We start from the raw sequence: 13,794 nt of genomic DNA, 5'->3' as shown, positions 1-13,794 counted from the left end.
TTTGATTATGTTAAATTGTGTTGGACATAACTGAGCCAAAACCTCCATCATTTGCTCCGAATGAGTACATTTCATGTTCAAAACAGATATACCTAGCAGAGAAGGAAGTTCAGATTGTAAAAAATCCCGTTCTGCAAAGACAAGAGCAGCAGAATGAAGTGACTTTAGGACACATGGGAATTGAAGGGATCAAGGCTTCAGCTGTAGCAACTGAGACAGTTTATGTGGGACAATTGAGGCACAATGTGCCATATTCCTGCCATGATCTCACCTTCCTTTTGAAGCAGGGTAGGGGAAGTCTCAGATTGAGTTAAGGGGCAACAAGTTGCAGTCAGTACAATTTATTGCTCAGTTGGAACATATCTCATTGTAATTGCTCATATGTAGTGAAGTAATCCTAGTTTGTCTTGTATGATTCTTTTTCTGGTGAGAGATCCATCTTCACTGAATTTTTTGAATATGCAACATTTTGCCTGAACTTTTTTCTCTCATGAAGGGAGGGAGACAGTTGATAATCAGTGATCCCCCTCTATTTGCCCTCATCTGATGATGAGCCAAATGTAGTTTGCTATAGAGAAGGAGTAATTGTACAGTTTTATGTTGATTGTACTAGTTTTTTGCCCACATATAAGTTTGTCACACGTACTGAACACACATCCCCCCCCCCCCCCCCCTCTTTGTCCACCTCTTCCACCCTCTGTCTATTCACCTTTTTCTCCCACGTATGCCTGTCTACCTCTTCCTCCTCTCCGTTCTCTTTCCCTCTTCCTCTCCTGTGCCCCCTCTCTTTGTCCATTTCCACTACTTCCTCTCTCTGACCATAGCTTCCTCCCCCCTCCCTCTGATCATATATTCCTTCCCCTCTCTGACCATAGCTTCCTCCCCCCTCCCTCTGATCACATCTTCCTTCCCCTCTCTCACTCCATCTCTGCCACCCCTCCATCACCTGCCTACTACTCCTCTACACCTTCCACCAGCTCTCCCTCCTACCTTTTCTCTGCCCATTTCTTCACCCCCCCCCCCCCCCCCACTCTGTCCATCTCACCCTCTATCCATCCCCTCCTCTATCTATACCAACCAGTCCCAAGCCGTGTTTGTCGGTATGCATAGTCCCTGCAACATAGTTCAATAAAGTAGGATGATACTACTTTCTCAACACACCTGTCATGTAGAGCAGGGGCTTGAAAATCAGCTATTTGCCACTGATGTACTGGCCACCGTGTGAAGCAAGTTGATCAAGTAGGCTGATACTACTCCAACACAACACACCTGTTGTGCGGGCAGCTTCCATGTCAAGGAATGGAAAATTGTTTCGCCCTTGACATGTAGGCTACCTTGAAAAGCAGGTTGATTTTCCAGGCTGATATTGTTCTCACACAACAAGCCACTCATTCAGGCGGCCTATAAGCCAGGGGCTGGGAAAAAAACACATTTTTTCCTGTATCTCCATTCCTATCGTAGTTGGGAAGTTATTAACCTTGCAGTGCTGATACTAGTGAGGCCTGTTGTTACTGTGCCATATTTGATTGAAATTGATCCAGGGATTTTGGAGGATATCCCGGATATACACACACAAACAATTTGATCTGTATATTTAACAAATTAACAAACAAGCTTAAACTGAGTGCTGAACTAGGTACATGCTTTAAGACTCCATATTATATGAAACCACCTACCTGAGTTGTAAGTGACGAGCCAGCCAGATTTTCTTGACCTAATGCTTTAATGCATGAAAACAAAGACTGCATTAATAATTATAATTTAGTTATGTATCTTAGTGAACATGAGAGAGATTTTAACTAATATTTTATTCTATCATGTTTTCCAGTTCTATAGAAATTCCACCACATTTGACTTAGAATGTTTACCTAGCAGTTCTAGTGACTGCACAATTAAGCACTGTCAACATGAACGTTTGGTATTTTATGGTGTAACCAACATAGGAAATATATTCTGATACTTGTCCTCTGGCTGTGCTATCAAAATATTATGCAAACGGTAGACCCTCTTTTAGTGTCCATACCCAAGTCAAGAAATAAATTAATGAAGCAATATTATTGATGGGGTGATGTAAGATAGTATCTATCACTGTAAAATTAAAATATTGGTCAGCATGGTAGAAACTAACTTTCTTATTGATAGGAATGAAAAAATGCAATTTGTGTGTTTCATTTAATTTGTCTTGTTGACATTTTCCTCCCAGTCTTGCCCATTTCATGCTGTGTAACAAAGTGCACGTGTAGGTGCTGATTTTATATTTCATTTGCTCAACCTGTAAGTTTAACTTAATAGTATTGACAACATTTTTGACTTTCCATTGTACAATTAGTTGTTCAGTGTACTTAAATTTCTCTGATCAGTTGTGCACGTAATAATATATTGCTTTTGAAATGATAAACTAATAGAGTGCCAGACACTCATAAAATTGTAATTAATTCTAGTTGCCTGAGACTGACAGTGTCTATCAATTGATTACTCAACTTTGTAAATATGAACTGAGAGAGAAGGGGTCTTCTTATGTTCTGAAGAAAGCACGCTCTAATGCATTTGGGATTCTACTTAAGAAGACACCTGCTGCCTTTGGTGAGTGATTTTCAAAAGTTGTCTGGATGTGTCTTTTGTTCCACTATAAAATGGGTGTTGAAAATAAGATTATAGATTTAAATTTTATTAATGATGTTACAAGGGAATAAAGATGGTATTTGTTTTCTGAATTATCTGTAACTCTTGTTCTTTTTATTATTTTTATTGTGAAACTACTAGAAAATTTTTTAAAATGCTTTGAAACTCTTGTTACGCACTCGCCAGACTGAATTTTGTGCATTTTTTTGTCTGTGAGGTTGTAGTTTAAACAGTTAATGCTGACTGAATTTCACTTATACCACAATGCTTTACTATCTTTATTAAGTTGCTTTAAAAAAAAATAAAACCTGTGTAATAGAGATAAAACTGAATTAACTTTCTCAGTGCAATTTAGTGAAGCACATTGCATCTCCAGTCAGATGTGGGACAATGTGGCTTGTTGACACTGTTCAGTCTGTCAGCGTAGTTTCCAGTTAAGAACATGAGTGTATTGTCACTTTAAGAAAAGAAGGATTGTCACCATGGGAAGTTGCTTGCTGAATTAGTGTGTAGTGGAGCAACATTGTTTGAACATTCAACCACTATCATGTGACATAAAAACTGAAGATCTAACAATGGAGAATCTCAGATGTAATAACAACATATTATGAATAGGATAGATTGCTACTCACCATATAAATGAGGCATTGAGTCACAGACAGGCATAATGGAAAGACTGTTGTACATTTTAGCTTTTGGTCAAAAGACCTTTCCATGAAGTAGAAAATACACATACAAACACACACGCATTACACAAGCACAACTCGCACACATGTGACCACTGTATGTGGCCAAACTCATGTGTGTGTTTTCTGCTTCAGAAGAAGGCTGTTTGGCCAAAAGCTAAAGCGGAAGATCTGCCTGTTAGTAGTCACCTGTGGACATGACCATTCCCTACAAATAAGTACCCCAAAAGGAATTCAATAGAAGGGTGTGCTGCCTTTTTGGAACTGACTGGGAGTGGGCAGCTATGCCGAATCAGACAGTATGCAAATATGTCCAAATGATCAATTTGCACCTAGGTGTCTATTATGAACAATAGTGTAAACCTCTAGCACCAAGGTGAGTGAAGAAGGTATGTAAGGGAACACCTGGAATGGAACCTTGATGAGTGCAAGCTTTGTTTGTTGCCTGATCATAATCACGGATGAATATGGAGGTTAAGAGGTACCGGGGTATGTCTCAGACAAGCCCCTCCCCCCAGGTTCAGCAGGCTCGCAGATCAGTTGCATTTTGGACAGATATCATGTATAATGTTGAATGGCTCTAGTCATTATTGAGAGTAATTTGAGGTCTGTGCAGAATTGGGATAGTATCCTCCTACCACACAATCAGTGTTTAGGCAATAGGTTCACCTTTCAAGAAGGAAATACACAAGCACAACATGTGCACCTTGTGAAAACCTTCCTTGTGGAGGCAGGAATCAACTGGATGGAATGGTCTGTGATATCGGCTGTTATGAATCTGAGTGAGCATGCTTGGGGCATTTGAAACTTGCAGAGCATTGTCACAGGAACCCTTCTTACAGACTGCATGGTCTCAGGAGGGCCATTGTAGAAGAGGGATGAGGCTTGGCCAGCAATGTCCCAATCACCTTGTGGGCGGCATGCCAAGGAGTAGCAAACAATATTTCAATGTACAGGGTAGAGCAACATGAAACTGAGTTAAATAAATGTGGCATTTTTTGCTTAGGCTGCATTTGTTTAAATTTATTCTTCAATAATTTTATTCAACTTGCAATTGTTGGCTAATCAAATTGAAAGCAACAATTCCATTCCTAGTTTCCACGCTGACAGATAGGATTATTTACGTTGTCTACATACTAAGTGAAATTTTTAAATTTCAGAATTACCCATTTTGGTGCACCATATCTTTTTAATAATTTTATACTTATTCCATTCTTTGTTTATGTATATGTGAAAAGAACTCTCAGATTTTGTGGCTATCCCTTACTTTTATTCTTTATCATTGTTATATCTTTGGAGATTTCTTGCCTTATGCACACCAGCTATCTGTCAGACAATCAAGATTACAAAGATTTGTCAACCAAAATGAATGGAAGCATCTAATGCGAATACACTACCATTTTTACAAGTACAGCATCTTTTTGCAGGTGACCATCTTTCCACTAATTCAAGTTCCATTGTCTTTGCATTTCGTGGTGGTAATGCACACTTGATAATGACTTAAAAATTCAAAACTAGTTGTGGAATGAAAAAAGAAATCAAAATAAATACAGCCTAAGTGAAAAATGCTCTGTTCATTTAATAAATTTATGGCTGTGATACCCACTATGATGAATGTTAGTATGATGAATATTACTCAGCAGAAAATTTTAATTTCGTAGATGTGAAAAGATCTGCACTTTCAAATAAACTGCCTTAACTGTTTTATATTGCTCCACTTTTATTTCCAAGGTAAAGTTTTTTTTTTTATTTCTGTTTCATAAGACTAACTCTTTCATTCTCTGTGATCCTCAAATATGTGTCCATGCATGTTCATAAATATGCAGGTGATGCAAAACATATTGCTAAGCAGTGTAGGTAACATTACAACTCAAAATCATTTTTGAGTTATTTATTACATTTTTGTACATGTAACACAATATAGCTATATAATAGAGGGAAACATTCCACGTGGGAAAAATATATCTAAAAACAAAGATGATGTGACTTACCAAATGAAAGTGCTGGCAGGTCGATAGACACACAAACAAACACAAACATACACACAAAATTCAAGCTTTCGCAACCAACGGTTGCTTCATCAGGAAAGAGGGAAGGAGAGGGAAAGACGAAAGGATGTGGGTTTTAAAGGAGAGGGTAAGGAGTCATTCCAATCCCGGGAGCGGAAAGACTTACCTTAAGGGGAAAAAAGGACAGGTATACACACTGTGTGTGCGAGTGTATACCTGTTCTTTTTTCCCCCTTTCTTTCATCTAAGAAGAAAATTCATCATATGTGTTTATTAGTTTCAGAAACATAGATGTGCCAAATTGGATGATTCTTTTTGGTACACCCTGTATATGAGATGGCAGATGAAAACAGTATTACATTTGTTTGCGTGACCATCTTCTGTAGCAGGTGTTAACATCTGTCATCTTAACTGTTTTTTATTCATCACTGCAGTTCATTCATTCAGGGCAGTGATGAATGAAAAACAGTTAAGAAAGTCAATTGTAAATACTGTAGCACAGGAAATAACGCAAAATGCCTAAAACTGTGAAGAGCAGATGTGAAATAAAGCCTGTCGACACCAACCACTGCTAGCAAGAAGGGAAGGAGCAGGTTATGTAAAGAAACACCAATACCACAGAAGATGCTTTGTAAATAAAAGCGAAATGCATCTGGTGTAATTCTTTTTAATTAGATTGCAGTCAGCTCAAGACAGTTATCTGTAATAAAATATGAAAACAATTTTCTCTGCAAGAGTATGATGGATAGTGCCTGCTACTTACAGAAAACAAGTGGTTGTGTTCTGATTTTTTTGTGACAAGAACTAAGTTGTCATTTCTCAAGCAACATGAGCAAAGGTAGATGGGGTGGATGTCAAAAGACGCCCACAGACATCTAGGGGCTCTTAGCTGTACTGCTTGCTGAGCTAACCAAAAGACAGACTGACACGATTAATGACTGACAACTGATATACTTGATATGTTGACAGATGTGAAAATTATCGAACTATCAGTTTAATAAGTCACAGCTGCAAAATACTAACGCGAATTCTTTACAGACGAATGGAAAAACTGGTAGAAGCCGACATCGGGGAAGATCAGTTTGGATTCCCTAGAAATATTGGAATACGTGAGGCAATACTGACCTTACGACTTGTCTTAGAAGAAAGATGAAGGAAAGGCAAACCTACGTTTCTAGCATTTGTAGACTTAGAGAAAGCTTTTGACAATGTAGACTGGAATACTCTCTTCCAAATTCTAAAGGTGGCAGGGGTAAAATACAGGGGGCAAAAGGCTATTTACAATTTGTACAGAAACCAGATGGCAGTCGAGGGACATGAAAGGGAAGCAGTGGTTGGGAGGGGAGTCAGACAGGGTTGTAGCCTATCCCCGATGTTATTCAATCTGTATATTGAGCAAGCAGTAAAGGAAACAAAAGAAAAATTCAGAGTAGGCATTAAAATCCATGGAAAAGAAATAAAAACTTTGAGGTTCGCCGATGACATTGTAATTCTGTCAGAGTCAGCAAAGGACTTGGAAGAGCAGTTGAATGGAATGGACAGTGTCTTGAAAGGAGGATATATGATGAACATCAACAAAAGCAAAACGAGGATAACGGAATGTAGTCGAATTAAGTCAGGTGATGCTGAGGGAATTAGATTAGGAAATGAGACACTTGAAGTAGTAAAGGAGTTTTGCTATTTGGGGAGCAAAATAACTGATGATGGTCGAAGTAGAGAAGATATAAAATGTAGACTGGCAATGGCAAGGAAACCGTTTCTGAAGAAGAGAAATTTTGTTAACATCGAGTATAAATTTAAGTGTCAGGAAGTCGTTTCTGAAAGTATTTGTATGGAGTGTAGCCATGTATGGAAGTGAAACATGGATGATAAATAGTTCGGACAGGAGGAGAATAGAAGCTTTCGAAATGTGGTGCTACAGAAGAATGCTGAAGATTATATGGGTAGATCACATAACTAATGAGGAGGTATTGAATAGAATTGGGGAGAAGAGGAGTTTGTGGCACAACTTGACGAGAAGAAGGGACCGGTTGGTAGGACATGTTCTGAGGCATCAAGGGATCACAAATTTAGCTTTGGAGGGCAGCATGGAGGGTAAAAATCGTAGAGGGAGACCAAGAGATGAATACACTAAGCAGATTCAGAAGGATGTAGGTTGCAGTAGGTACTGGGAGATGAAGAAGCTTGCACAGGATAGAGTAGCATGGAGAGCTGCATCAAACCAGTCTCAGGACTGAAGACCACAACAACAACAACAACAACAACAACTGATATACTATCAAAACAACTTAGAAAGCAGGGACCAACATCAAGAAATACTACGAGGAATGAAAATGAGATGAAGGAGAAGAAAATATGACCTGCATTGTTCATGCAGACAATTGACTTCAGGTGACCACTCATCCAAAGGTCATCAGTTGGAATAGCAGGTAACTGAAGGCACCCTGTGTTTTCATGTATATAAAGTGCAGAGGGAAGAACTGGGTAGAGCAGTATGTGACCTCTACCTCATAGCTGAATGTAAAGTCCTTTGACCGCACTGCTCTACTCGAGATACAGGCTGATATCCTAAATGATGGCAAGGCTCTCTCAAGATGGCAGTTGAGTGTGAGGTTGCAGTTCTGGAAAAGATGCTACAGAGGGAGAAGACACAATCAAGATACTCGCACTGGGGTTACCATGGGTGACAAGGATGTGATATTGGAAGTATTAGTGTATGCCCACCTTGAGACTGAATAGTGCCTCGTGGTGTTGCAGTCATAGGATGTAGTAAGGAAAGTATATAAGCTCCATTCCAGTGATGACATAGACCGCAAGTGAGGAAAATCCACTGACATAAGCGATGTGACAAATCGCATATTGTTGTGGTGTGGCGACTGGGAGTAAGCATCGTAAAAATAGTGAACCTGGTTGGCTGTTCGGTTGTTACTGTTGTGAGGATCCATAGAAAAGAGTTGGAGGACAATGAAACCATGAGGAGGTAATAGTGTATTATACATCCATGCCTCATCTCAGAATGTGGAGATCGGAGCCTTCCAACTTTGTAAAGCATGATCTTTGGAAGATCTGATGACAGATTAAAATGCTGGTGTAGGCAAAAATGTTTTGGAGCTCAGTGCACATTGTCGAATGTGGGGATCCACAGCAGACAATTCCTACTTGTTTCCTTGTTGACTCAATAACACTGTCAATTACAATTGCAGCAGTTGCAGGATCATTAAAATTGGACTGTGGATCAATGGAAACATGTTGACTTACTAGATTATGTGCATTTCTTGTTAAGCTGGTTTCATGATCATGTCTGAATATGCTGTCATCCAGGCAAACAGTTGCTAAAGACATGAACTGCTTACAACTGCATGCTGGTGGAGCAGTACTGTGCTATTAACGACTTTACCTGAGCTCTCATAATACCTGTGGTATTAACTGAAGGCAACACTATGTAAACATTATTGTGGACCACCTTCATTGCTCCATGCTTGATGTATTCTTTGACAGAGATGACATCTTCAAAGAGGATAACTTTCCATGTACACAATAATGACCTCATTTAGGTGTCTTGGTCACTGTTGCCTGGTTTGAACCTGACTGAACACATCAAAGACACTGTTGGACACCAGCTCTGAATGCACAAACCACTGGCCCTTAAGTTATGGGTATTATGTGACGTATGTGTTGACATGAGGTGCCACATACTTCTAGAAACCTATCAAGGACTTTTCATATCCATGCCACACAGAATAACTGCTGTTTTGCATTCCATGCCACACACAATCACTGCTGTTTTGCGTTCCATGCCACACAGAATCACTGGTTTTGAATTCAAGAGGTAGACCAACATGCTATTAAGCAGATTGTTGTAATGTTTTGGCTCATCTGTGTATGATAGCCTGTAAGAAATCTGCATGTGGGAAATGTATGAAAGTAATCTCGAAGCAATGAATTATATGTGTTTATGTCTCTAGATTATAAGAAAATGCAATTGTGTTTTCTGTTATGTTGGTATACTAAAATAAATATAATCATAAATAAAAATGCTTCCAAAAAGTAAAATAATTTACAACTTAAGTTTTGAATGTTTTTGTAATAAAAAACATTCATCTTTTGCAACTAACAAAGTTTTGAAATAGAAAATCAGATAGCTCTAATAATGCAGTCAGTTTTATTTATGTATGGATATGGATTCATGCAGTTGTTAAAGTATCCGGACTCTTTCCCACCTTCAACAGTGATTCCCCAGTCAGATCTATGTGATATCAATGGAGTTTCATAAACCCTTGGATAACATAAGGCATATATAACAGGAAAAGAGAACTGTAGGATAAGTACAGGTTTGCAACTTTTTTCATATCATGAAAGGGTCTAAATGTGCAACTTTTTTCATATTATGAAAGGTTCTTTACTGAGAGAATTTATAAAACATTGAAAAATCTTTCATGTTATTTTGGAAATTAATCATTCTGAAAAAAAGAAAGAATGTTGAGAATTACCTTTTGGGTACCTGGGAAGCCTATCAAAAAACACCACACACATAGCAAGTCTGTAACATACGCTTACTAGACATAACAGAAAATTTGACACAGTCAGCTAAATATTAATAATAATAATAATAATAATAATACACTGCAGTATTTACAAAAAATTGTGCCAAGAGTTCACCCAATCCAGGGAAAGCTGGAAAATAATTCTTATCTACTTCATGCCAGCAAAACTTACTTTACTTCCATGTTATACTATTCAGCCAAAAATTTTTATTTATGACATAATTAATATTTGTGCAACTCTTGTCAATGTCATTGAGGATCTGTTTCTATAACATTTGGCAAGATTCACACAATAGGTCTTTGCCTTGTACAGTTCTTTCAGTGTGTTGTCTTGGGATTCTGTTTAAAGGCTTTTTTTCAATTACTACACCATTATACTCTTTTGAATTTTATTGTATCAGTCGGGCACCTTTCCAAATGAATTTGCTGTTGTACACCTTCGTTCATTGTGTAACCTTCCTGTGTTTCTGAAGGGAAGGCTGGATGAACTTTATTTCATTTGCCTGGAGACGGCTGCCAGGTGGTCTGTCATTGTCACTATTTCCAAATTTTATGTCAAAATTGGGACAATCTAAGAAACTTGCATTCTTCCTGATCTATAAAATGTTCATATAACTTACAGAAATGCAGCCTGGCAAGGTTTTCAACAGTCTGCAACATTTAGACAGGTGCACTCCCCATCATTTTCAAGGAATAGATGTCACGTGAGAGAGCCGTGTAAGGATATGTAATACCTTGGTATGCAGGTAGTATGCAGAAAGACACCACATACACTGTCAACAACTAGCGCTACCACACAACCAAAGATGACCAGCATTAGGAAATATCATTAGTGAATATACATTATCAAAGAGTGAGCAGGTAACATTAACCCTGTCCCTCTGTTGTTGAGTGAGGGTGGAGGGGAGGGGGGGGGGGGGGTCGGCTAGAGAGAGAGAGAGAGAGAGAGAGAGAGAGAGAGAGAGAGAGCGCAGGATTCCAAGCAGAATTTAAGCAGAAACCTCCGTATCTATTTTTAAGTTCACTTGCAAATTAAACTCTTCTTTAATAACACTATGCCAGTAGCTAGAAATATGTGCCAGAATCTCTGTGTTGATATATTTCATAGAGTAACTGGAATCATGACAATGTCTACTAGTGGATTTGTTCAGCCATTGTAAGCATGTGTGACATTTATGTTCAATACACTGGTTTCCTGTTCCCGATGGACTGACCAGTGACATGCCACACCTGCAAGGAAGTATAATAAACACCTGCTTGATGGCACTCAAGATCATCCTTTACAGACCCTAAAAGGGCCTTAATTTTAGATGGGGTCAGAAAACACAATTACCACTGAGCTTCAGCAGAATATGACCTGTCCTTTTGGAAATGCTACCTGCATAAGCCAGAGAGGCTGTAGACTTAGGTGCCACCTCGTTCTTTACAACGCTTACCTGATTCACATATTTTTAGTAGTACAATATGCACCCGATCAGCCTTTCACTCTAACCCTTCTGGGTAAAGGTGACTTGGTGTAGAGGTGGACCAACCCAGCTGGCAAACTTTAAGGGTCTGAAATTATGTGGGCTAGATATGAAGTACCCTCCATGCTATACCAAATGGTGACAACCATCAGCCTGAAGGTACAAATTGGTGTCAGTTGGCTTCCTAAAAATGGCAGGTCCCAACATCATGCTCCCTCCTGAGCAACACATCAAGGAAGGGAAGGTAGCAATTCTTTTCCACCTTCATTGCGAAACAAATATTAGGGTGGATTGAATTAAAATGTTCTGAAAAGTGTTTAAATTCTCACTTCCATGGGGCCAAACAACAAAAGTATCATCTATAGATCTGAAACTGTTTGGTGAAGATGTGACAAGGAGGTGAAAAGAATACATTGAGGAATTGAATGACAGAGTGTCTCTAGATAGAAGATGTAACAGGAAAAGAACAGGAAGCAGATGAAGATAACAAAGGAGATGACATTGTACAAGAGAACTCTTGAAGACCTATGGTAGAATAAAGAAATAAACTCTGATGCCGTTCTGGCAGAACTAATCAAGAATACTGGAGGCGGCAAGAAAATGGCATTGCTGAAACCCGAAATCACATGCATAAACAATTCTCATGAAGATAATTTTGAGGAGAGTTGAAGTGCAGGTGAGTGAAAATCAGTTTGAATGCAGGAGGGTGCTAGGACCAAGAGAAGTGATTCTGACACTGAGGCTTCTTATTGAGAAGCAGTAACAGAAAAATAAACCAACTTACGTTACCTTTGTAGGCTTGGAAAAGGCTTTTGATAATGTTATCTGGCAAGAAATGTTCAGAGTACTGAAGAAGACCGATCTGAAACACAAAGACATGCAGATTATTCTCAGCTTCTGTGAGAATGAAGTGACTGTAATCAGGGCTTTTCATAGGGAATGAGAAGCAAGCATTAGAAAAGGTGTGAGGCAAGGGTGTGCTCTCTCTCCTCTTATATTCAGTGCTTACATTCAAGAAGCTGTAGACCAAGTTTGTGAAACAACTGAGATGGGTATGAAAATCAGTGGGCAGTAAATAGACATGCTGCATTACATAGATGGTGTTGCTGTGGGTATTGAGGTGAAAGAAAATCTGGAGAAAGTTAGTATGGTATGAGAATAAACAGAAGAAAGGCTAAAGTGATGGTATGGAGAAGAGAAGAATGCAAATTGGAAGAGAGAAGTCAGAAGTTATAGATGGATTTACCTATCTGGGAAGCAGGAACACAAGGTATGCTAGAAGCTGAAAAGAAATTGTGAACAGAATAGAGCAGGTCTGCATTTAATTTGAGAAAGAACTTACTCACCAACAAGAACACCATTGTGCAAGTAATGAAACGGATCATGAAAGCATTGTTTGGAGTGTGACCTTACATGGATGTAAAACATCACCAATAGGAAAATCTAAAGATAAGACGGCTAGAAGCCCTGGAGATTTGATGCTACTGGATGATGATGAAGGTAAGTGAAAGAGAGAATTACCAATGAAGAGCGTGATATCGATAGCTACGATGCCACAGCATAGGTGCCCGTTCTAACATTGGCACTATGAGAGCGTAAGATCTCCGCCATCCACAGCGCCCTCTAGCCAACGCTGTGCAGCTCTATGAGTGCGGCTCCGCTTCCCAGTTCATCAAGAGCAGACAGCCGGGACATTTCACTCCAGCTTCACTTGGTATAGAGACTTTGCACTACTTACGACGGGTCTAAGGCTTTGCGCCTACATGCTGATCTGTACAAAGTTAAGTATCCCTCTGCATATATTCATGCACCAGTAAACCCCTTTTACTTACTTGCAGTACCAACATGTTTTACCTCACTTGCTCCTACTTGCTTCCTTCATTCGGCCAACCTTCAAGTTTTTCAGGAGCAGACCCTCGCGCCGCCTTCCAGGCGGGATACAAAAAAGAGTTACTGAGAAGAGTACAGGAAATCAGATATCCCTGGAGGCACATCTAAACAAGAAGAGAGAAACTCATAGGATGTATTTTAAGACAAAATAGCATCATTCGAAAAACGACAGAATGAGCTATTCAAGGAAGGAATTGCTGAGGATGACTAAGGATGTCGTGCAGCAGATTGAGTTATGTGGGATGCACTGTGTATGCGCAAATGAAGTGGAAGGCAGACAAAAGAAGAGGTCGAAGTCATTACCAAGTCAGCTGTCTTTATTCTATTTATCATATGCCCAAAATCATACAATGGGAAATCCAGGCTGGAATAATGACAATATTATGAAAAGGATAGAGTGTCACACACAAATGCAGCTCACAAACACATGACCAATGTCTCTGGCTGTGGCAGCTGAGGCAAGACTGGCTTTGGCACTCAGGGACAGTGTGGTCATGTGTGTGTGAGTTGTGTGTCGATCGCATAATTCAGAAAAGGTCTTTTGGCCGAAAGCTTACTGGTTTAGCAGTCTTATTGTT

At 39.3% G+C, this 13,794-nt stretch overlaps 1 protein-coding gene across 1 annotated transcript in view; it reads left to right on the top strand.

The window, feature by feature from the left end:
- The window catches only part of LOC124799271 (gamma-tubulin complex component 6), a 243,404-nt gene that overhangs the window by 18,112 nt on the left and 211,498 nt on the right, over nt 1-13,794 (top strand). Inside the window, exon 2 of the mRNA XM_047262836.1 lies at nt 2,442-2,583. Coding sequence (XP_047118792.1) covers nt 2,442-2,583 — 142 coding nt within the window. The remainder of the gene's footprint in view (nt 1-2,441; nt 2,584-13,794) is intronic.

The sequence above is a fragment of the Schistocerca piceifrons genome, chromosome 5 (assembly GCF_021461385.2).
Source record: "Schistocerca piceifrons isolate TAMUIC-IGC-003096 chromosome 5, iqSchPice1.1, whole genome shotgun sequence".
In the NCBI taxonomy this organism is placed as follows: domain Eukaryota; kingdom Metazoa; phylum Arthropoda; class Insecta; order Orthoptera; family Acrididae; genus Schistocerca; species Schistocerca piceifrons.
The sequence above is the reverse complement of the archived record's forward strand: the minus strand, read 5'-3'. Positions and strand labels throughout refer to the sequence as shown.